The sequence below is a fragment of the Parasteatoda tepidariorum genome, chromosome 7 (assembly GCF_043381705.1).
Source record: "Parasteatoda tepidariorum isolate YZ-2023 chromosome 7, CAS_Ptep_4.0, whole genome shotgun sequence".
NCBI lineage: Eukaryota > Metazoa > Arthropoda > Arachnida > Araneae > Theridiidae > Parasteatoda > Parasteatoda tepidariorum.
The window spans coordinates 52,621,137-52,648,148 of NC_092210.1; the positions used below are offsets into that span (position 1 = coordinate 52,621,137).

At 29.2% G+C, this 27,012-nt stretch overlaps 1 protein-coding gene across 11 annotated transcripts in view; it reads left to right on the forward strand.

The window, feature by feature from the left end:
* The window catches only part of LOC107456523 (uncharacterized), a 59,312-nt gene that overhangs the window by 22,190 nt on the left and 10,110 nt on the right, over positions 1–27,012 (forward strand). For 3 of the 11 annotated variants that reach the window (XR_011637283.1, XM_071183439.1, XM_071183442.1), the window contains exons 2-4: positions 14,198–14,395; positions 15,377–17,100; positions 26,285–26,469. Coding sequence is in view for 7 of the 11 variants with exons in the window: in XM_071183439.1 (XP_071039540.1) it covers positions 14,367–14,395; positions 15,377–17,100; positions 26,285–26,469 (1,938 nt within the window). In the remaining 4 variants the exon portion in view is untranslated. Of the gene's footprint in view, positions 1–6,885; positions 7,034–7,737; positions 8,357–14,197; positions 14,396–15,376; positions 17,101–26,284; positions 26,470–27,012 lie in introns of those variants that run through there. The other 8 variants (XR_011637282.1, XR_011637285.1, XM_071183440.1 and 5 more) reach the window with 6 other exon arrangements.

A 27,012-nucleotide genomic window follows, 5' to 3' on the forward strand; every position in this document is an offset into this window, starting at 1 on the left:
TTTTTTAATGGAGCTTCAGTTTTCTTGTTTGGAACTAGTTCTCATTTTATATTTGTTAAACTTGTTGTATTGGATGCTATATTTCCAAAGTAAATCATTGTTTGGAGTAAACCTCAATTATTTAGAACTAGATTATTCTTTTAAACAAATGTTTTGTAAGAAATGCCGTTGCAGGAGGGTCCGCCGGAGGTAGAGAAACAGTGCGGATATAAGAAACTTAGTCTTATGTCCGGTTAACGGAAATAGTGGAGACCCGTCAATCAAGGACATGTTTAGATCTTAAAATATGTTTTGCCTTATTGAGTTTTAGCTTTGAAAAAGTGGCTTTGTGAGCGGAGGAACAACATTCTGGTTAATGAAATCAAAATTATACGATATATAAATCATTCATATGGTAACGTCTGACCAGAAATTTTTTTTTTTCTTCAAAATAGTTTAAAAGTTAATTATAATACATTTAGTAAAAAATATAAAACTTAAATAAAAATTTAACTAAATAAATGGCTTTTATGGTATGCTCTATTAAGTATCATTATGAAATTACTAAATTTTACCATATTTACCAATTTTTATCGCATATCATAAAACCATATTTTACTTTTTAACTACCTCAAGTTCATTACCAAAACACTTTGGGAAAAATTACAGTTCTTTTTTGGTGTTGCCACACTCTCAGAAATAAAACTCTCACTTTTGACGATTCAGAATCCTTGAACAGTATTTCGTTAATTTTGAGAATTATTTCATCGAGAAATTACTTATGATTTGTGACGAAACGTGAACTTTCAGATGTATGACGAAAATATTCCCTCAATTACAAATTTCTTCGTAGTGCTTTGTGGGAGACTGTTAACTGGAATAAAGACTAGACAATCGAAAATAAACTGACGAATTCATTAATTTATCAATGTTTATAACTTGGTATCACTGAGTGGTTGTATGGTGGTGAACAAATTGGCCGTGTACCATCAGGAAGATCAGGAGTTCGAATCCCTCTTCGGGCATAGGTGCAAGTTACCTATTTGTCTTTGTTGAGTCGTGATGTCTAATGTGGTGCCTACGTTAAAGTGATTAATAATAAATTAGAGACTATAAGTTTTTTTATTTGTTGAAAAAAATAGAATGACGAAATATTTCTTTAATTTTGACGAAATTCGTTTCCTCGAAGAAGTGACGATAGCTATTTCGTCACTTAGATGAAATTTTTGCCCGGAGCATATACCAAGAAACGGTTTCATCAAAAAAAAAAATAAATAAAAAACAATTTTAAAAAAAAACGAAGAATGTTTTGTGATAATCGAGTATAAATTTTTTACAGAGCATAGAGCCAGAAACACGATAACTGTTACGATATTCTGGAAGTTTTGACTATACTTTTTTTCTCAGTGCAATATGTTTTGTTTTAATAAGGTTTAAATCTACCCTTTTTTACGTAATTTTCTAATATTTACTAATTAGATACAAGGCGAAACTATATTTATTCCAGAAATTTCGTCATTTTGCAGTTAAAGCATTGTATAAATCTGTATAAATTACAAAGAAACACAAGTTTCAATGCTTACATAAATTAAAAACAAACTAGAATTGAACTAACAACAAACAAAAAGACTAGAAAACAAACTACAGAACTTTACATGAGCTATCAATACAAAGTTTTTGTAACAGATTCTGTCTTATTTCAGTTCTGGCATTTTTTGTCAGGTTAAGTTTTATCATTTTGTTTGATATGGTAATGTGAAAGAAAATTTTTATAAGAATTTATCAAATACGAATAAAATCGTTTTTTTTCCAATTAATTAAACCGTTATATACAGATAAAAGGTCACCAATAATGATAAAGCTGATATACAGAGCACAAAAAAAAAAAAAAAAAATTACATCTTCAATAATTTTTGACCCTGTTATTTGTATATATTATAATGTATGCTTGTTTATTCTGTAAATTTAAAGAAATAAATAAAGAGCAAACATTTTTAGATATTTTTATATTTTGAAGAAAAAAAATTCAGCACAAACATTGATTTAGTCAGGTACATTCTCTAAAAAATCAATCATAATATAGGTACCATAACCCCTAATACTGTGATAATTTGCTGTAAGCTAAGTAAAGGTGTTAAATTTGACGATTTTTCCATTCAAATTAAACTATGATACAATAATATGGTTCAACTTGGTTGCAACTATGTTGCTATAAATTTGAAATATTTTAAGGTACAACATACTCCAAAATTTCTAACAATGTATCATTAACCTTTCTTTCAAAAATTAACAAACCAAAATATAATTATGGGATTGATCTTTATCAAAAAACTTTTTTTTTAGTTTAAATGATAACTTTAATGTTCATTACAATGCAAATTATATTAAAAAAGTCATTAAATTGGTAATTATTTAATTATTACTACAAATATTAAATATTCATTGGCTTAGTTCTTTCTAAAATCAAATGCTCCGAATTAACTATTCAAATTATTTAATCCTTAATAATTTAGGTTTAATAAAATTGAATAATTATGATATGATTGATAAATTCGTAACTTAAGAATTAATATGTATAATACACGAAAAAAAAAATCCTGGTACACACATTTACCACACATTTAGTAAAATATACAAAACTTAAGAGTAAATTTAGTCGACTTAATGGTTTTCATGACAATTCTGAGGTTATCATGGTAAAATTACCAAATTTTACCTCATTTACCAAATTTTATCACACAGTATAAAACAATATTTTTTTGTTAATTTTATCAAAGTCATTACCAAAAAGCTTCAAAGCGGTAAAAATTATCGATCTTTTTGGTGTTCCTATAGAACCAAAAACACGTTAAATTTTACTATATTCTGGCATTTTTAACCAAATTTTTTTTTCTCAGTGCAGTAATGGGTTATTTTGCATACTTAAAAAAATTTAGCAAAATTTAGTTTTTAAGAATTTAGAAAATTTGTTAATGGAATACTTTGATGGAAGAAATGAAAATATAGCTGAGTTAGGAAAATTACTTAAAAAATTAATTATTTCACTTTATTATAATTAAGTATAAAACTAATTAATTAAGTATAGACCATAATTTAGTATTTCACTTTTAGTTAAATACCGAATTATGATGCACTAAATAAATAAATCTAAAAACAGATAAAATAATAGATAATCGAAGAATGTGTTTTCTGTACAATGCAAGTAATCATATAATTATACAGTAGATATTTTTTAAAATGAGTCTAATTTTGTTTATTTTGTGAATATTTTAGTTCCTTTGGAAATGGTATATATATCATTGCAAACAAAGCCTATCATATAATTTAATAAACAATGCAGTTTATTAGACGATAAAATACTATTAACTTAAAGTGACTTTAAAGAAGAGTAAATATAATTGCGTAATCTTGTATTTAACTCGAATTTCGACGTTTAAATCGATTAAGTAGTTAAACAATTCCGTGTAAAAGAGGATAAGAAAATTCTTTCGATAATTTTATCGGCTCGTTGCAGGCCATTGATTTCGCGAAATTGAATTTCAGTGCATAATAGTAACAAAACTATTATTTATTTTACAAGTCAAATCAATTTGTTCGATACAAATAAAGACGCGTAGAAAATTTTATTTATGATAATGAGCAAGTAAATAGAATGAAAAATTTAATAAATTACCGATCTTGCTAGATAACAGTGTGTTCTTAATTGACAGCCTCTAGTATATAGTTTAAAAATACACTTTCAAAAATGAAATAAAAGATTAAACAAAAAAAAAATCTAAAGAATCACTATAGCGGAAAGTGATATTTTTAAAATAAAAACCTGTTTGATTTCCTGAGAATAGTTGGAAGTCAATAATTTGAAACGATTTCAAGTTTTAATAGGCAATCAAAGTTTCGATATTTCAAATTTAACTCACTTCAATAACGATTCAACAGATTTTGTCATGTAAGAACTGAAATTAAAAATGATGCTTTGGAAATTTCTCTGCTGTTTTCGCTTATTAGAGAAATAGTATAATTCTTTAAATTTATCCCTTTTTAATCGCTTTATTTTTAAAAAAAATTGCAAAAATTAAATTCTGCAGATTTGCAGTGCCCATCTTTTAGAGCACATGAGACCATATCATTTTATAGATATTATAACTAATTAATGTTACAAGTTGTACATCCCTTAATGTTAATATAAAAGTATTATATGTCATGATACTCTTTGTCTGATTTATGGTGCTCTTTATTTAGCTATTAGGTAAGCTGTAAATAAGTTAGGGGGGTACTAGCTTCAAAATAAGGTAAAAGGGACTTGTTTGAACATGAAAATGAGGCTAATCCCATTTTTACTAAGTTTAAATAGAAAGTATTTAATTTATTGATTGACATTGATAACTATGATCTATAATTTTGCAGATTCCTTTTTACAATTAAGTACAAATAATGATAGTTTGAAGATAATTTGGTTCTATTTTAGTTATTTTTTAAGAGGTGGTCCATTTTCGTAACTTGATGGAATTTGTTCCCGTTTATATGATGGAGGTAATTTCATTACAGTTTTTGTGAAGATTTTCACTGTTGTAGTAATGATTTTTAGTATATTTTCGTCTCTTACGACAAAGGAGGATAATTTCAGAGAATTGAACAAAATTATTTTAAAGAAAGAATTGCTGCTTTATTTTTTTCTCCAGAAATATCATTATAAGTTCTCCTTGGCCGTCATATATCAAAAATAAAAATAAGATCCCTTATCGAGATAAAGATATGCATATATTTCTAAAAGGAAGATTTTCGTAAAGTTTTATTAACGGTTGAACTGATGGGTGAAACCGCTTCAGTCCTAACGCCAAGATTTCAAAATTAAAAGTAATTGAATTGTTCCCAACGGAGAGTTAGGAGCATGGGAAGAAATCCATAGTTGGCAATTTATCGAAAGATAAAATAGGTGCCCCAGGTTCCAATCCCAGCGATGTCTGGTCGATACGAAATCCGCACCCGGCTCGCACCAACCACAGTGCTGACTTAAAATATCCTCACTGGCAGACGGATCATGGGTTAGAGTCCCTTTGCCATCAAGCTAACTATAAGAGGCTTTCGTGATTTACTTCACCATGTATCGCAAATGCGAATTAGTTCCATCAATAAGTCCTCCGGCAAATTTCTCCTAATCCAGGAGTTTTCTTGTCTTCTGGATTAGGTTCAAAATTACTAGGCTACGGAATCGAACATTGGTAGTCGTATACTCAAAATTAAGTCTGCTGTCCAACGAAGGTTATGAAATAAAATCTCTAATATTCAGAATTTACCCCAATTTTCCCATGGCTTGGTAACTTCAAATTTAATTTATTAGTTCTTGTTCAGGTTCCATTACTTAAGTTTATAGAAATACTCTCTAAGAGCGATTGTGAAACAGGTGATTTCATATGCCTTCTAAGATGTGAATCCGGCGAGGTCATCATAATGCGTAGTGGAATTATTAACATTGATTTTAATTGAGATAGCTTAACAAGAGAAACTAAAAATAAATCCTTCATAAAAACGTGTGATAAAACTTATTTTTTATTGACTAGAGCTGCAAACTAGAAAAGCACTCATGTTATGAAATATTTATTAAATCCTACGGAAAACTTTCTTTTCGGCATGTAGCACGCTAAATGTTGGTTGGAGGGAGTTTGAAAGTTAGATCCTCCGTGTAGACACCAAGTATTTTCCAAATTGGCTAGGAATTGTGGGTTTGTATAAGGTATATACAGATATATCACGAACATATATACATTCTGTTTTATTTATATAGATTTGTCTGAAAATCATGCTTTACTGTGAATTTGTCTGAAAATCGAGTAGTTTTAATTATTATAATTCAGTTAAATTAAACCTTGTTTTTGTCCAATTTGTACTAAAATATCATATAATTAGGTATAAGAAGAGAAATAATATTGTCAAGTTGTTAAATTAAACCATGTTTCAGCTCAAGTTGAACTATGGTAACTAGTAGAATTATAGTATATAATGTAATTAGGTTAAAAAAGAGCAATTATATTGCTAAGTTAAATATTTCCTTTGAAGTTAATCGATCGTATCGTGTAATTAGATTTGAGAAGAGCCTTAATATTAAGTGTTAAATTGTTAAATTGAATGTTTCCGTTTAAGTTAATTAATGGAAATGAGTAATTATGCTTAAGAATAGCAATAATATTGCTCAGGTGTTAAATTAAATCACGTTTCCTTTCAAGTTGAACTATAATATCAAAGTATCAGGTTTAAGAAGAGCTATAATATCGAGGAATTGGGTTTAAGAAGAGCAATAGCATTGCTTAAGTGTTAAATTGAATCGTGTTTTTGTCCAAATTGAACTATAGTAGCGTATAATTAGGCTTAAGATGAGCAACACTATTTCTAAGGTGTTTAATTAAATCACGTTTCCTTTCAAGTTCTATAATATTTAAAAAGAGCAATAATTTGGTTCAACTTATCACCATATTCCTTTCAAGTTGAACTATAATATTGAGGAATTAGGTTTGAGAAGAGCAATAATATTGCAATTATGGCTCAACTAACTCCAAAATTTCTATCAATAAATGGATTTTTTCTCTCCAAATTTTAAATACTTTTTTCTTTCAGTTATTTTTGTTTGGTGAGGTTAAAGTCCTAGATCACATTTCCTTCTGAATACGATGCTACCTTAAATGTCATACCCCTAATGTATTTGAAGCAGGCAATCTTGATTTGTTATCAGTACTGTATGAACACAGTTCTGTTGGGGGTTGACTAAGAGAACAATCAGTGATGCACAAATATTTTTTTTCCCTTTCGGAATGTCCACACGTCGTTTAAATGACAAATTCTTCTTCATGTTCACGAATTTTCTATATGTTATCAGTTAATGAACACTATATAAACTAAACATCTGAATACATCGGTTTACTAGTTTTGAGCTTTTTAAACGTGCGCAGCGTGTGTTCATTGAGCTAACCAGAAACTATCCTGCATGAATTGGATTATGCAAAAACAGTTTGGTGAATGGAGGAAATGCAGAATTTACTGTTGGAATCATAAAAATAAAAAAGTACGTCTTTACTTTTTTTTAATTTTTAAAAGTAATTTTTTGAATTCAAAATTACTTGTTTTACGTGGCAAAACAAAATTGATGATTTTTCATATTGATTTTATAGCTCTAACTATTAAAAGCATTGTTCTAGTTCACAAAAAAATTATTTCGCGTGCATTTAGTATATTATAAATAGTGTAAATTTTTTAAAGACTATTTATATTCTTCTTCATATTTTATTTTATTTCTTCTTCTTTATATTTTATTTTATTTCATACGTTTTCGCTGGAAATAACAGTTGGTATAATTAAAATAAAGTCAGTAAGAACTTCGTTTTATTTTTTAAAGTAATATTTCGAGTTTAAAATTAATAGCCTTACCAATGTTAAATGAGATTAAAATGCTTTATCAATGTAACGGATTTTCCGGTAAAAAGTACCGACATCCTGATTACCAGTACTTTCACTATAATATGTTCCGGAATTTTTTACTGTGTACATTGTTAAGTATGAACTGATCGTCTCCTCTAAATGCACAGTACACACTTTTGATTAGTTTTATTTTAAGTAGCACATCACTCTATGATGTTTAATTAAGAGTATAAGCAGAAATGATATTTAAAGATTATTAAGGGTATTTTCAAGAACGCCAAGATATTAAACTTCTTCTTAATCAAAACCGCAATCTTCTGAGTTGTTTATAATAAACCACCTAGCTAGAAATTGGACAGAAAGGAGCATGCACACTACCAGCATGCGTGGGGACGTCATTTCCCAACTAATAAAACACTATTTATCTGGTGGTGGCCCATAACTATAAATGTCGACGATTATCGGCAAAAGGGGGGGGGGCAGGCAGATAGATTGCCGAAGAAAGCTTGTAGATTGCGAAGTAAAAAATTCGAATGATTGTTTATATTCATCTTTTACCATGTTGACCTCCTCAAGAGTGACTCGATGTATTGGGATGAGTTGGTAGCGTAAACTACGACCACGATTTTATGAAGTGCGTCAAGAAAAAGTGAAGTAAAAAAAAAGAATATTCTGAAGATCATCCACAAATTGTCGAGAATTCGATTCAGTATTTGTTCAAAAGGGATGTTGCTGAGTCGCGTGTTAATCGTCGCGGGACTTAACCTCGACGATGACCTTTTCCTCTTTTCCCAACTCCACTATTTTCAGAGTTTTAACCTTTGGCTGTGACGTTGCGAATGTTGGAAGAAAAGTTTGAAGTTCGATTTCAGCAAGGTGGTCAAAAAACACTTATGTGTGTAATTAGCTAGTACCCAAAGGAATATTCCAGAGATAAACTAATTTACTTATCAGTAAAGCTGCCGTTGATGTGAGTATAATTTATCCTTGAATTTCTTTTCAGTTCAATGTTAAAGAACAGTAATGAATTTCAAGTAAAAAATAACGGATACAATATGATTTAACAGTTTGAAGTCTGAAAATATTTAGATAACTTTTGTGATCTAAAATTTTTATTATCGCAATTAATTTCAATAATATTTCGTTAGATTTATAAAATGAGGAATATAATAAATTCTTTTTCCATCTATCCATTCATGTCAAATAAAGAAGAACACAAAATTTCCTTTATAGTATAAAAAATATGGTACAATATAAAAAATCTAATCTAAATTAATCTATAAAAATCTAATCGGATCTAATTACGGTATAAATTACTGGCAATTTTGGTACATCATCAGTAAAATCCATTTTTACCTAAAATTATTATACCGTAATTTTTGCAGTAATATTTATTTAATTTAAATGATTCTGTGATTTTACGGTAATTATTACAGCATACAGTATATCAGATCTTTTACTCTGTATCATGGTCCAGTAAACATGAATTTTATGTAAAAATTACCAGCACTCTGGGTGTATTTCAACGTACTTTTATCCGGAATTTTTTACAGTGCGAGCGTAAGAGTTGGAAAATTTTAAATTTTTAAAATATTAAATTTTCAATAACATGATCTAAACATTTCTAAAGTTAAAAAATGATATATAGAATATTAAGTATGAGTGAGATAAAAAAAATAATTAGTATAGAAGTGTTTTCGTTATTTGGCCTACCTCCTGCAATTGTGCTATACATAAAATGTATAACATTTATGCGAAAAAGTCTAATTTGTTTAAGTTTTTAAAATTTAATTTTTAAAGACAATTTAAGAAAGATCCTCGATTTAGGCAACTGATATTTTTATAAAAATTGTGGTTACTATTGTGTGCTACTTGTGTTGTATTGTGTGTAATTGTGTGTTACTATTGTGGTTTTTATACCTTAGTCAATTTGTAATCACATTTCAATGTTTTTGTAATTTAAATACTAATTATAATATTTTGTTAAAACTTTGAATTTTTTGAAATAATCAAATTTAATTGTAGAATCACAATTTCTTTTTAAAGAAATTATATATACCTACAACTGTTACATTTTTTAAAGTAAATTTCAAAGTATGCATTTAACACCTTCTTTTAATTTTTAATATGAAAAATTTATGTAAAAGTTTTTTGAAATACCTAAACTTAATTTTAAAATGCCCATTCAGGAAAAAACATCATATTTACAACTGATATTTGTAAAAATAAACTAAACAGAAAATGAAAACAATGTGCTAGTTTGATTCATTGATAAACTAACTAAACGCAGTAAACCGAAATGATTACGTGGTAATCTATCTATTCATGGTCGCATGCATAATCACTAAACTTCTCTGTTAAGACAAATATGAATTCTTATCATATCTTAGACAAACTCTTATCACTTAAATGATACTTTGGACAGATATTGTTATCAATTTTTTTTTGTTCCCCTACAATTGTTGCTTTTTAAATAAGTCATATTATAGAAGATTTTTTAAATATTGAATGAGATTTTATGATTCAATCAAAAAAAAACTGAAATAAGGAATAACTTCAAAGTTAAAAATGATATTTTAACTGTTTCGAAAATTTATATTAAAATTAATTATATTTTAATATTTTTTGAGTTCTAATTAACAATAATAATTTAGATAATTTTAGATAGTTTTTTTAGACTTAAATTATATATACCTTTAAGGTCGTTATATATTTCTAAAAATATTGATTTTGGGGCCTTTCTGATGATTATATATTTTATACACCACGACAAACACATAATAATTATGTATGTCTAGGTATATATGTAATATTGCTCTTTGCAAACAGCCGCTATCATTTTGCAATGCTCAAAGCTATTTAAAAAAGTCTCTTATTTTCTAATTAGTCTGACATTTTACAGGCTTTTAGCAGTGAGCTCATTTATCTTTTAGGCTAATTATGAAACATCTCATTCATTTCTCAATTAAACTTATTTATTACAAGCAATTTTAGAATAAAAAACCAGACCTAGTGAAGTCTTATTTAAAATAGCTATATTAAAGTTTTGTTGAAATAAGCCTAAACAAATTTAGTACGATTAAATAATTTTTCTCACATTATATTATTAACCTAAAAACATATAAGTTGATTGTATTAAATCGAAATATAAGTTACACTTCGCAAAATGTTTACAACGAGTTGTATATTTCAATTAGCGTACGATACATAAATCATTCTTACATTGTCATACATAATCATTGGGCACCGTATTGCATTAATTCCATATTTTAAATAGATAATTATGTCATGTCGAAATTTATTCTGAACGAATCACTCAAACAAATCGCTGTGATGTAAAATTTCAAAAGCAATTTTAAATAGGTTTAAAAATGCTTTTAAAAATATCTTTATACCTAAAACTTTAAAGTTGGGCTAACATTTTTGAATGTTATTATTAATTTAAATTCTACTTTTGCAATAATAAATGGCATGACAATATTTTTCTTTTGCTTGGATTTACTTTAAATCAATCAGTGTAATGTCAACAACATTTTTTCGTCGTTTTCATTCTTCTAATTTCTATTCAAGAAATTACTTAAACTTACAGGAAGTGTTCTTCGAGTATTATGAGCAAATCACGATAAAATTTGATACATAAAATACTTATATGAGTAATTTTACATAGAAATTGAAGAAGTCTGATTTATTAATAGTTTTTATAAATAAAATTAAAGAAATTTTGTTTGATTTGTTTTATTTATGAAAATAAATCATTATTAAAAAATATATATTTCAGTAAGATTACTTTGAATGCCAATATCGCTTTTATTTTTATGCCAATATCGCTTTTTACAATTTTTTAAATCCCATCATCCCACAAAAATTATATTTTCGCAATTATTGCAATTCGTAAGAAATATATCTCAATTATTATTTGCAAATCATGAAACAGTTTGGTGCAAAGATAAATAATCCCTTTCATTGAATAGTCATGGATTATTTTACAATAAATTATTTCTTATTGAAATGAAAATTTTAAAAAAAATGCCTAATGCTCCCCAATTAGGAAAATTTTTTGCTAAAACATAATAATAATAATCATTATAATTTAAAGCCAACAATATGTAGATTGATTAATTTGAAGCCAAAAATATGTAGATTGATTAATTTGAAGCCAAAAAATGAGCTTCAGTGTAATAATGTTTTAAAAATTGAGTTAACATTAAAGCCCATTATTTTAAAAGCAGATTTTTCAAATTTATGCTCACTAAAAAATAAAAATAATAATAACAGCAATTTCGTTGATGAGTGCATTTTGGAACAATTTGTCAGTTCTTAATTTTTAAAATAGTTTTCCTGTATATCTACCCTAATTCTTCATATTGTTGGCTTTAAATTATGAACTAACGTAAACTTGTTTCAAACCTTTGTATACTTACACTAAGTTAGAGTTACGATAGTTAATTTATCACTAAGCAAAGTTAAGTTTATTATTATTTTTCTTATATTTTTGTAAAGATTTATCCTAATTAGGGGCCTCGAATTATTTTCTACGATATAAGTTTCGAGCGATTAATATTAATCAAATATTTAAATGCCTTATCAATAATTCATCATTATGATAATCATTATTTTTACAATAAGTAAATGCAATTTTAAAAGCGTCTTGTTGATTTCTTTCCTTTGATTTCCCTAAGCACCAAGGTACGTTTCACCTATTTCTCTAATTTTAACGTAATTTTATTATTAAAACAATTTGTCTTTTAAAATGTTAAAAAAAAATTTTTTTCTATTTTTAGTGTTAAAGTACCATTTTTGAAAAAATATTTTAAAAAAAAAAATTTGAATTTTTTCTTATTACCACTTATCAAATTAAGTTATTGCCTTCCACAAAGTATTTGTAGAAGTGAACAAGTGTGGGACAAATAATGTGGTAAGCACACAGGGGAACAAATTTTTTGTTGCATTTGTATATGTACTTAATCTTTGCCTAATTCTGGGAGGATTTCAAATCTGAAATTAGTTTTGCGCCTAAAGCTATAGGCATTTTTTTAAATGATATTTTTAGTCTATTTTCAAACGAAATGTGCAAGTTTAAGAATATTATCCATCACTTGATATCCAGTAAATATTGCAATAAACTTCAAGAGGAGTTCGGGCACGTCATCAAGATTAAAATTTCATAGGAACCTATGGTCGGAAATATCGTCGTATGCGGCTGTCGGCGTTTCCCTATTATGACCTGTTCAGAAGCACACGTAGAAACAGTTGATAATACGGTTAGTGCCTCTAGCGGCGTATGGTGACATTTCTGAGCAAATAGGTTCGGCAGCAGGACAATTTTAATCCTGATGATGTCGAAATATTTAGGTGAGCCTCTGTTATATATAACATTTTTAAACTTGTACATTTCGACAAAAAAATTGTATCTTGGAGATGGAAACCGATAACAGATTTGAAATCAACAATATGAAAATATCTAAAATCTGTAGCAAAAATCTAATGCAACAGAGAAAAAATGACTTCCAGTGTGATAAGTCAAAGAATTACATAGTTTTTTTTTTCGTTTAAAACTAAAATAAAAATTTCGCCCCCGGTCACGATTACTTTCATCAGTTAATATTTCGTCGAAATGGTATAACTTGAAGGAATTTGACTTTGTTTTATTGAAAAGTATATTTGTAAAACGTATCGCGAGGTTTAAATATTAAACTGTGATTATTTTTTACCTAAAAAAAAAAAAAATAGAGTTTGAAAGCTCCATAGTTTGTAAGAGTTAGTAAGCTTCTTTATCCATAAAATTCATATTCTCGTTGTATTTGCAAAGTTATTTTTTTACTACATTATCGACTTTAACTTTTATACTTGTAAAAATTTTTGCTTAAATATTGCTGGTCAAAATATCTGTGTGTGCGAAAGAAAATAATTTTTTTTTAAATAAAAACTTAAATAATGTGACTAATTATTGAAATCGCAACCAAGTTTGAATTTAATTTAGTACTTGTCAAGTAAATTTGAAACCAAGGCGTGCGTTTTCACGCAGCACAAAACTAAATTGGTAGATTTTTTATTTTACCTTATTTTAACAAAACGGTTAATTTTGATGGCAAATAAACCAACCCTTGTGTATAAAAAAAAAGTTTTTTTTCCTTACCAGTTATTATACTATAAGATTCTTATGCACAAGAAAAATTAAAATTCGATTAGATTTTTTACTACTTTGATGGCAAATAATTACAGCAGATATGGGATAAATAATTGGTAAAATAGTAGTATTAAATAAAAATGTAACATNTAAATAACTGGTAAAATAGTAGTATAAATAAAAATCTAACATAAAAACAATAAAATAATAATAATTAAATTATGAAAAAATATTTAACTAAATAAGCATATAAATTCTGAAAATATTAAATAAATACTAGAATAAACTAATTAATTTTCCAAGTATTAATATAATAAAATAATTAAAAACAACTATTTTATAAGCATATAGTTTCTATCTTAATAAGCATATAGTTTCTATTTATATTTAAATACAGTTTTAAAATATCTAAATTATGTACGAAAACAACATTTCTTAGCGCGTTTTTTTTAATATTTAATCTTCAAAAAAAAAAAAAAAAATTACTAATCGGTTATTCTTTAACGGAAAAAACCCCTTTAAATTCACTTTAATGACCTATTTTTTTTCTTTTGAAGATTTCTATTTTAAGGTTTTTAATTTTTTTGTTATCTAACCCCAAAAGCTTAGATAAAAATTCATTATCGTTTTTGTGCGAGGAACACCTGCAAGAAATTGATAAATTTCTTCTTTTTTTTCTTCCAGGTGCATCATGGGAAGACAACACCCCTTCTGCCACTCAATAAAACAAAAATTACAGCTTCCATGCACCAAAACTTACTCTTGAAAAAAGGAATCATTAGTTTACTTATTGTTCTGTGATGTTAGTGTTTACGGGGAAGAAGTATTGGACAAAAAAAATTTTAAACGTGGAATGATTGACTTGCCAACTTTATACGGCCGGTAATTAATTTACATCTTTAAAATGCAGGGCCTAATTTGGATTGTACATTAATATTATCAAACATACAAATAATTTCATGAGAAAAATTTATATGGATATTAAATATTTAAAAAATTTTATATTTGATGTTTTACAGTAATTCAAAAATTACATGAGTAATGCTTTTCTTTTGTTAATAACTTACCAATTAAAAAAACTCTAAAGGAATGGAATGATATTTAGCATAAATAATCTCCCAGATTGCTTTAAAATAATTTTAAAGTAAAATTTGAGTATTAATATTGTCGTCACAAAAACACCCAGTTACAATTTTAAATTTTTCGAATTGTTATTGTATGTGGAAAAATTTTCCCGACCAGCCCTTATTTAGGGCATACGGGTAAATGCTTATTAAAATCAAAATAAATTGACAATAATTAGTATTTCAATATACAATACCAATTTCAATATAAATTGGTATTGTATATTGAAATCATAAATAAGATCAGCAGTAAAATATGATATTATATTACTACTTTACTATAACTCATGAAAAATGACTTTTATAATAATAACAATAATGCAATAAAAATATTTTAATAATAATACTTTAAATCTACATACCAACAAATCAATTGACTTGTAATTTAAAGGAAGAGTTCTTATGTTTGCTCATACAATTAAGCATAGAAATTATTTCTTAAATTATTATTTTTAAAACTGAAGTGTTTCTAAGCGTAGAAAAAAGTATTTAATAAATTTGACCAAAAGTGTTTACAACTTAAAATTAATTTTTATACTTTTATTTATTTTGTTTATTAATGAATGAAAACAAATATTTTGTTGGCATTTATTTAAACAAAACGGTTGAAGAACGAGTATTTATTGACAGTATTATTTATAATTAAATTACAGACATCTGATAAGTTCAGTGAACATGTTCCTTTCAAAATTTCCTACCCTTTAATTAATATACAACTTTTTAATTAATATAATTTTAGGTCCAATGAAAATAGAATGGCTCATTCTCAACATGATCAAGATACTTTGTCTTCAGACAAAAAAGACGACGATTCAGACGCAGATGATCATTATAACAATATTAAAGAGCAATCCAAAGATCATGGATTGCAAAAGGAAGCTTCTTCGGAAGTGGACAATAATGGAAGCACTTCTGAAAATGATACCAGCCAAAGACACCCATTTTGGGTCAATTCCGATCATTACAAAACTGCTTCTGACATAGAGGACCATATGTATATAGGAAAATATTTAGGGGGTAGCAAGTCATATGATCAGCATACAAACTTTCATGATCAGCAACCGCACATTCATCATCATACATTTCATACGTCACAGCATATACATTTTCGTCATGCTGAGTACAGTTATTCTCCCGCAATCTCAGAGAACGACGATGGGGATTCCCACTGTCGAGTTTCGCCAATGGGCTGTGTTATTGGCGAAAATCGAGGGGACAGTAACGCACAAGAGGAAATTCACCATCCTCTTGGACCTCAAAGTTCATTACACGAGGATTTACCAAAAATTCAGAGTAAAAACAATCACGAGGTTAATGAATTAAACAGCATACATCAGTTTCCAATCACTGATAATGAGAATGTGAATCATATGGTTAATATACATGCACATCGAACTTCTATACTACATAATGATATGCATACCCTAAATAATGAACAAAAAAGTCATCATGGATCGGAAAATCATGAAATTGTGCGCAATTCCCCAACTAGTGATAATGAAAATATGCAAAACTGTTCTGAAAATTTCAATTCAACGCTCTCGAACAATTTAGAGGCACGTCTACCTCATAATCATGAATACCATCGAGTGGAACACACTGAGTGTAGCGATGATTTAAATGTTGAGGCACACATCACCCATCTTCATCAAGCCGAAGATCTGCATGATAATGCAGATGTGCATACAAACGTGTCTTTTCAACAGCACCGTCAACTATTGCAAACAGGTAGCGTTCTCGACAATGATGAAAATAACCACAAAGAGGAAGTTCAACGTGATAAGAACGCGCAGGCACACATAATTCAACATGGTGGTGATCTTTCTCAACGGCTTAATTTAGATCTTTCGGATGCCCCTCATAGTTCGTCTTTTCCTCACATACGGAGTCCAACTTCTCCGCGAGAATTCATGTCAGAACGTTTAGGCAATTATTTAAATGCTTCATTGCATCCAGAGTTCGGAAGAACACTTTCAACCATGGCTGAAGCAGGGGATTCATCTGTTGATACTTTACCTCTTAGAAGTATATTAGCATCGTCAAACCTGAGCTACTTGAATTCTGCACCAATCCCAGCAGGAATGGAGTCTAGCAACCTACATGTAGTGCCTTCGCCCTCTATAACCTACCATCATCTGCCAGATATATGTGATAATGGATCAACAACAAATACAGGCACGCTACTAGGTGGAGCTGCTAATGCATCAACTTCGACAACAAAACTGTTGAGCATGTCTCCTTATGTGAGGAATCACGATGCTAGTGTTAATTCTCTAATGTGGAGTCAAGTCACTGATGACTTGGTCTCAAAGACATCCCCTTTACCTCCTATATCATCTTCAAGTCTTTTGTCAAGGGTGAGTGCTTCAGGTCACGTGTCATCCTACGTGGATCTTGGTACTTGGAGTGGATATGAGAACTTACCACAGAACATAGCAGTGCAGCTTCCTCATCCATCTGGGGGTAAATATACTTATTTTCGTAATCAATACTATGTTCAACGAGAACTGACAGCGAAAGTAAACAAAGCAATCTGACACTTGGCAATACTTTTGGGAGCCTATGTTACGACAACTAGCATTTGTTTGGCTAACAATCAATATGATAAGAATCGCCGACTCAGTGCGAAATCATTAGTAGTAGGCAATGTTGGTGTAAAATATCAAAACGTTGTGTTCACTTGCGCTATCACCTCTCTATAGAGTTTTGATTTAGGGATGATATTAAATATTAACAGTGATATTATTAAAAAAGTTATTTTTAAACAATTTTAAAAATAACAAATTATTATGTGAAATGAAAAAAAGGTCACATTTAGAAAATCTTCTTTTCTATTTCCTTCGCATTAGACACTTTTATTATTATTACTATTAAAGGAGTGTTACTCATAAATAATATGCTTTCAGGATATCATTTTAAATATAGGAAATTCTGAACTAGATTATGTTCTCTCCTTTTTTATTTTCCTAAAATTTTCTAATTTCACTTAATATTTATTTTTACTGAAAAACCGAATAGTGAATGAGAACTATTTGACGAATAATAATTTTTTGAAAATTATACATAAAAATTTTACGTGTCACAGCAAGGCATGAAGTTTTATTATGTAAGTAATTATAACTCTTACAGTAACGATTTCATCGCAACAAAAAAACTTGTACCCTTATATTTCCTTAAAAAAGAAAAAAAAACAATGCTGAAAGAATGATGACTTGATAATTGAGATGAATTTATTCAGCAATGTTTTTTAAAAATTATAGACCTTAATTTTAAATTGAGAAATACATTTGTAATTTTATTTTTTTAGTTTTTAGTAAAATTAAAAAGTTTTTTTGAGCTTATTTAGGTTGAAAATACAAGTTCTGTATACTAGTACAATTCAGAAAGTTTTTTTTATCTCCATTCTACTCATTCTAGTAACGAGCTACAATGAAACCAGATAAATCATTTTTATAATCAAATGAAAACATAGAAAGGTTCTTTTAGATATTTAAATGAACTATTTAACATTCTAGATATTTAAATGAACTATTTCATATTTTAGATATTCAAATGAACTACTTTAAACTACTTCACATGCTGAAAACCTGAAGTAGCGTTGATATAGTGCAAAACAGCATGAACACCCAAATAAAAATTTTTAAACGGCCGACAGTCGTTTCGGTATTATAAATATGTACCATTGTCAGTGCAGAGAGTCGAACTTAAGAGATATAAAGAATCAATCGAATATACAACTAGCCAAATTTTTATTTTGTGAGGTAGCAAAGTTAACTGTTAAGCGAACTTAAAGCTGGAACGTAAATATTTTACTCATAATGCTGCTTCATCATTGCTCTGAGCATAAACAAAAACCAGTTCCAAAGAGGGCGAAGAGGTTTTCGCTTTTCAAATTTTCACATAAGAGGTTACAAGAGTTTTTTAAATTTTTTATAATTATTACGAAAAAATTCTTCATTGCGCGGGGTCAATTAGGGTCTTTAAAATGTGAAGCATAGGGTAAGTGCTGCATTTGCTTTTACCCTTACAACAGCTCTGAAGATAATTATCTCTAAACTCAGGATAAGTAGTAAGTTGAAATTTTACCCGTATTAAAATTCGACATAAATTTATATATATTTTAACACTTTTACCAACTCAGTACCTCACAAGAATGTAGTTTTATTTCAAATAATCTAAACTAAATTTATCAAAGATAGAAAGAGCTAACTATATAGTACATTTTTTTGTTAATTTTAATCAATTCCTTATTAACTTAAAAAAAATTCTCATAAAATTTTAGTTATAACCTTCAAAATTACGTTATTTCTATGAAACTAGCAACAAGTGGAAACGGAGAATATGTTTCAAAGCAGATAAAAAACAAAAATTATAATTACTCGTCCTCTATATCAGTAGGAAATATCTTGCGTATGATTATTTTAGGACTTGTTAAGGCCATCAGTAACTTCTTTTATAAGACATCACTATCTTTGATATTTTTTTTCTTCGTCTTTACTGTAAACATACCATAGTCGATGAAAGCAAAAATTGACTTTTATATGTAAACGTCAAATCTTGTAAACATTCCGATAAGGCTAGAAGTAGATTGAAATATAGTAAATAGCGCTTATAATACTCGGATCTAAATGAAGATATTAATATTTGTATATGTTTGTTTACTTCATTTTTTTTATGAATCCGTTGAACTGAAAAATAATTATGAATTTATTTATTTATTTTTAAAACAAGATCCAGCTTTGAACTGGTTTATAAAATTATTAAGAAACAAAAAACAATTCGATTTTATGGTTCTTAATATATTCAATAGCTGGCTGATGAGGGCGCAATATATACTTCTACCCATTTTCAATATTTTATTTTAAATCCGACATTGAACAGCCGACACAATTTTGAATTTAAGATTATCGATGTTCAAACTCTGTTGTATAACAGTTCTGATTATTAGATCAAAAGTTATTCAGATTATATACTTTTTATTTTGCACCCTGTATATCTTATGTGATTTTATGAAACTGATTACAATTTTGTTCGATCTTTACAATTTTGTTTAAAAAAGAAAGTTTCTGTAAAATATACTATACCCGTCGTTGAACAGCCGACCCAATTTTGGGTTTACGACTACTTATGTTCAACTCAGAAGCCTTGTAATTTTGAACCTAATCCAGAAGACAAGGGAACTCCTAGATCAAGTATTGGGACAAATTTGCCTTCGTGGAGGACTTTTTGATGAAACTAATTCGCAATCTGCGATACATGGTGAGGAAAATCACGAAAGTCTCTTGCACTTAGCTTGACGGCAAGGAGACTCTAACGCTTGATCCGTCTGCCAATGAGGATATTTTAAGTTAGCACTGTGGTCGGTGCAAGCCGGGTGCGGAATTCGTATCGACCAGACCTTTGTGACTCGACAGATTTAACGTGCATCAGTCTCCATTTACTACAGGGGAAGTTTTCGGCAGGCGGGGATTGAACCCACGAACTATTTGACATGGGCCCAGTGCCCTACCAACCAGGCTATCCCGACCCTTCTGTAAAATATAATAATTTTTCTTTCCTACAAAATTTTCAAAAATGTCCTACCTGTTTTATCTCAAAGTAAAAAATTGCTCATACATCATCATAAAACGCACTGCTTCAGTTAATTTTCAAAACATATTCATATAATTTAAGCTATTTCCTGTTTCTTTTTCATGTAAAAGCTTACCGACAAATACTTAAATATTTACTTAAATATTAAGCAAACGCCGATATTCGTAAAAAAATCCTTAAACATTTGAAATAAGATTTGACTTTTATTGAACGATATACGTTTTTACTTTTTCTAAATACAATACTAAAAATATTGAAATTCTTGTTGAAGAAATTCTCAGTTCCTGCTTGCTTTTCTTCCCAGCTCTTCCGATTTTTAAGAAATTATTTGAGTTTCTCAACGATAAACATCAAAATTATCACGAATATCTCACGCTACATCAAAATTAAATATTACTCCATTAAAAGATCCAAAAATGTTTTTTATTGTATTAACATAAGATTTTTTATTAGATAACATATATTAACATAGGTTTGATTCCACAAATTTAAAACCTATTGGGCTAAAATTCAGATTTATTCATTTTTCTCAAGTTATCATTGCAATCTCATCTACAATTTTGTTTTTTAAATATTTATTTAGTTGTCAGTAACTAAAAAGTTTTTTTAAACGTTTTCCGAAAAAAATATTAGTTAGTAAAAAAAAAAATTCCTAATAACATTTATACGATACATTAATCACGTTAATTGGATAGAGTTTTACCCAAAGCTAAAAATAAAAGTAAATATAAATTATTTACTATTGAATAAATGTAAAACGGTTAATAATTTATGTATTTTGTTTTTAATATGTTGATAAGAGAATATTGCAGGATTACTTTATAAAAAAAGAAACGCTGCTTCCCGTTTTAAGCCTTTAGTTTGAATAATGATCAAAATCAAAGACCTTGGCCTATTCTGCTATATAGTTCCGAGTAAAAGGAAAAGTAAAATAAAAATAAATAAATAAAATATTTTTAATAATGGCAGAGAATAATACTAAGAAGGGATAACAAATAAATATTTATTTACATACAAATACGGGCAAAATACGGGATAGGAAAAAAGCGTAAAGTAAAGGAAAGAATAAATATTTACTAGTAAATAATAACCTTTAACGTTTGTTAATTTGATATGGATGATAACCAAAGAAATATGGATCTCCTGTATTAATTATCGAATGTGACTTAGTAGCCAATAAGAATACACTGACAACAATGAGAAACGTTTTTAGACAAGTATGTATTTTATGTTTACTCTGTAAAAATCTAGTTTGTGAACTAGTTTGTAAGTCAAAGATACACGCGTAGCACAGAAAGAATATAATAGAGGATGTCGAAATAGGCCTAACAGTACAGAAGAGGATATAAATCATACATGATAAAACCACTAAATACAGTTCTTGGGAGCCGCGATGGCTCAGGGGAAAGAGCGTTCACCTTCCCATGGGGCGAACCGAGTTCGAATCCCAGTCGATACGAATTCCGCATCCGGCTTGCACCGACCACAGTGCTGACGTAAAATATCCTCAGTGGTAGACGGATCATGGGTTAGAGTCCCCTTGCCGCCAGGCTAACCGTGGGAGCCTCTCGTGGTCTTCCTCTCCATGTAACGCAAATGTGGATTAGCTCCATCAAAAAGTCCTCCGCGAAGGTAAATTTCTCCCAATACTCAATCCAGAAGTTCCCTTGTCTTCTGGATTGGGTTCAAAATTACAAGGCTACGGAGTTGAACATTAGTAGTCGTAAACCCATAAAATTGGGTCTGCTGTTCAACGACGGTTATAAAATAAAATAAAATACAGTTCTCAGAGATTTAAAAATTAAAATATAATTATCCTTATTACACGACTAAAAATATGCATACTTATTTTATATACATCTAGATTGTAAACAATTTGTTGGCGATATTCTACTAACTCACGCGAACTGAACCTCGATTATAAACAATATCTGACGATATTCAAAGCTCGCCAATATCGGTGTTCTCGGAAATAATTCTTGTTTAGTGAGAATAAAGGAGATTTTGAGATAAGCTTACTCCATTATAAGTGTTTAAATTTAAATTCCTCCTTTTAAAGTGTTTACGAGAAATGAACTCTTTCTTCGCACAATTTTTTTTTGGATTGGACAACATTATATTCGGATAGATATTACACCACAGTTATTACGGCGGAGTTCTGGAATACAAAAGCTGGTACCCCGACTTGATTATTGTTTCAATGTTAATGAAAAGAGAATAAATGTTCATATTTTAGTTTGCGATACAATTTGCGCTCATAAATAAAGTTTCCTTTATTTATGAGCGTAAGAATGCTAAGCTAATGCGAAGCGTAAAATATGCTAAATTACAAAACTGTTCTTACTTAAAAAATGATTCTCGTAGATATTTACTAGTGAATCATAGAGATATTAGTTCCTGAAGAAAAAGTACTCTAGAGAAAGCCTTACTTTTTTCACAACTATTTTATATATTTTTTATTTTGTGTTGGTTCGTTTCTTTTTCTTTCTTTTCCTCTTTGCCTTTTAAAAATTTACTAAAGTGATGTGCTTAAAAAAAATTTTTCATCGTTCTTTTTTTTCTTTAGGTTTAAGATGTAAGCATTGAAAAAAATTTTCACGTTTATGCAGGAAAGGAAAAAAAATTGCCCAACTGACCCTAACACCTAAAAATTAAATGTCTTAATAGTAAATCAAAAATCGCTTATTAAATGTTATTAATAATTCGTAAAACAAAAATATCAAAAATTGTTTTGAGAATCAAATTCATTTAGAGATAAAAAAAATTTGTAACTATATCTTTATGATGTAAATATTATTAAACCTATCTCGTAATTCAGTTAATTTTTTCGTGTTGTTTGAATTAATAAGTAAAAAATAAATACAAAAAATAAATGAAGAAAGTTTATTCATAAAAGTGATTATATAGTTTATTAACTTTTAGGTATGTAATGTGCATTTTAAACCTCAATTAGAAAAAAATGGAAAAAAGGAATTACATAAGAGATTTTCTTATTGAAATAATTTTTTTCCGCATTCAAACTTAAGAGGAAGCTATGCCAGAGAAGAAATCCTTCAGGGCAAATTCTCTTTTGCCATCATAAATAATGAAAAATTTAAAGTATAGAAAAACTGAATTCGGATAAACCTTGGGTAATGCTGAAATTTTTTTTTCTACAAAATGTCAAAAAACAAGCAATTATAGCTAAAATTTGCTTATATTCATTTGTCATTATTTCGTCACACAACATTTGTAATTATTTACATTTGGAAAAAAAAAATTTCAGCACTCGAAGTTTCATGGTTTATACTAGGTTTCCCTGAATTCACTTTCCTCTAACCTAATTAGTTATTAACTATCTAATCAGTCAACATGATGATTAAATTTGAAATAATTTTGTAAGCAGATATCGATGCTTCACGCTTTAAAAAAAAAAAAAAAATCAACGAAATCGGATTGACTTTTTTCTTTGATAAAAAATTTTTATTCGCTAAATACTGCTCCCCTCCCCCTTCACGAACGACGTGCTGTACGCGTCTACAGGAAATTATCACAGAAAAAAGGAGCTTTTCGTCGTTCGTATCCGATAATCGAAAATACTTTTACAAAGCCCCGAACATTTAAAACCTTAAAATGAGGCTCGCAATCGACTATTTCGGTAAAGCGCAACTGAAAATTTATTTCTAGAGTAAATGGTTTAATCATTTGCGACTCCTTATGACTCCCTTTTTAGCAAAAATTCTAAAAAAAAAGTTCAAGGGATGTGATTTTAAAAACAAGAGCATTTCCTAATGTTTTGCCATATCAGTGAGGTGATAGCTCAGGGTGGGTCCTGGCCTTCTTGAGAATTCTCTTTCATCCTGACCTGTTCTCAGTAACGTTCTTCGGTTTTTTACGATTGCTCAGGGAATAGAGCGTTCGTCTCCCAATGAGGTGGAATTCCAATATCCTAATCTGAGTTCGAATCCCAGTGTTGACTGGTCGATACCCGGCTCGCTCTGACCACAGTGCTGACGTAAAAATATCCTCAGCAGTAGATGGATCATTGGCTAGAGTACCCTTGCCATCAGACTTACCGTAAGAGGTTTTCCACTCCATGTGACGCAAATGTGGGTTAGTTCCATCAAAAAGTCCTCCTCAAAGACAACATTTCTCCCAATACTTGATCCAAGATTTCCTTTTGTTTCTGGATTAGATTCAAAATTACAAGGCCACGAAATTGAACATTGGTAGTCGTAAACTCAAAATTGAGTCGATTGTTCAACGGCGGTTATAAAATAAAATATAATTCAGTACGAAAGTAATAAAATATCCTCAGTGGTAGACAGATCATGCGTTAGAATCACCATGCCATCGTGGGAAGTTTTCATGGTTTTCCTCTCAGTGTAACGCAAGAGCGAATTAGTTTCATTAATAAGTCCTCCGCGAAGACTAGTTTATTCCAATGCTAGATCCAAGAGTTTCCTTGTCTTCTGAGTTGGGTTCAACATTACAAGGATACGAAGTTGAACATTGACTGTCTTAATTACATAATTGGGTCGACTGTTCAAGTCCGGTTATAAAATACAAAATTTTTTCGAGGAAATCCTTATCTACAGAATAGAACCATCTGAGTTAGGGTCTTCCCCTAGGTCGATATCCTTTCAGATGTACATTCATTCAGTGACGGCATTAAATGGCTAACCCATTTCATCCTTTTGAATTTTGATCTATTTGGTAATGTCATGTTCTTTATAAAGGCAATAAAGTTCGAGGTTGAATCCATACTGCGATTATCTTAAAACCACCGAAATACTTTGAAGGATTTTTCTTTCACATGCACATTCGTCTTTTGAGGTCCATGTAAGGTATATGTAAGTACAGATATTATAAGTACTTTACATAGTAATGTCTTGGTACTAAATCTAAGGACACAGCTAGACCTCAGGAATCTATGCAGCCCTCAATAATTCTTCTTTGGCGCAATAATAGCGGTTGGCTGCAAAAATTCTTCTTTAGACCTCTGGGCCAATATAATTTTTTTGTGTTTATCTCTGAACTCAGGTACAGTGTCTCCTTAAAAAATTTATTCATCAGCAAATTCAATACCATTTTATAAAAAAAAAAAGTTTTTTTTCTTCTTATGACAATGTTCATCTCATAAGATATGTACCATTTGGAGCTATATGAATTATTTTGTTGCAGTTTCACCAGCAGTGGGAGATGAAGTTTACTCAACTTTGGAGAGCAGAGAATGTGTTAACTGTGGTGCTATATCTACACCATTATGGAGAAGAGACGGAACTGGGCATTATTTATGCAACGCATGCGGCCTTTATCATCGTATGAACGGTATGAACAGGCCGGTAGTTAAAAATCAGAAAAGACTGGTGAGATTTATTTTACAAAGTATAAGACGCTTTTATATTTAATTTAAAAAAAAAAACAGAATTATGGTTTCATTTACCAGAAATGCCATTACAAATGTCAAAGTATAGTAATTTTTCTCAGAATTTTTTTCCTCCGTATAGTCTTCTCCGTAAAAATAACTTAACTGACTCTTATTAGCATCATAATTTACTGTAATTTTAAACTAATGTATTACTGAATAATAAAAATGGTGGCAAACACTTTACACCGAATAGTGCAGGGATTGCGAACCAATGGCACGCGTGCCATTTATGGCACCCGGCACAATATCTTGGGCACGCGACCGAACACATTTGTTATTACACTATTTTTTGTTATTACTCAAATGCTATTACACTATGAAGCATATGTAACAATTAAATTAAAATTCACAAAAAACACGAAAAATAATAAACAATTATTGATGAAAAAAATTAACAATTAATGCTAAAAAAGCAATTAATAACCATAAAAAACAAGCTAACAATAAATAAAAAAAAATAAACAGTCCTGCTTAAACTAACATCTTACAACCTAATATAAGTTACTTGTCATCTAATCTGCAACAACAGAAGTCACACTGATGTTACTTTAAATTGAATTACGCGCATAACTGAAACATAGCAAAATATTTTTTTTCTCAATGTAATTAAAGAGTTTTGAGTTGATAGTNATTATTTTGTTGCAGTTTCACCAGCAGTGGGAGATGAAGTTTACTCAACTTTGGAGAGCAGAGAGTGTGTTAACTGTGGTGCTATATCTACACCATTATGGAGAAGAGACGGAACTGGGCATTATTTATGCAACGCATGCGGCCTTTATCATCGTATGAACGGTATGAACAGGCCGGTAGTTAAAAATCAGAAAAGACTGGTGAGATTTATTTTACAAAGTATAAAACCGATAAAACGCTTTTATATTTAATTGAAAAAAAAAAAAAAACAGGATTTTGGTTTTATTTACCAGAAATGCCATTACAAATGTCAAAGTATGGTAATTTTCCCCAGAATTTTTTTTTCCGTATAGTATTCCTTAAAAATAACTTAACTGACTCTTATTAGCATCATAATTTACTGTTATTTTAAATTTAGGTATTTCTGAATAATAAAAATGGTGGCAGCTACTTTTCACCGAATAGTGCAAAAGAACATACTTGGTGCTTCACTTACACCAGAAACAATCCTTGGTTCCTGGAATGGCGAAATACTTAGTGAAACATAACTTTAATGAAAAGCAGTTGCCATCATTTTTGCTATTGAGATATACCAATTTTTTTTTACAGTCTTGTAATTCATATATTGATTTACCTCATATGTAGCACACTAATTATTATATTTTCACTCTATAAACGTTAATTAAAATGCAAATCGATTGCAGTTTTAAAACGTATTTCCCTTTTGAAATTTGAAAACTAGA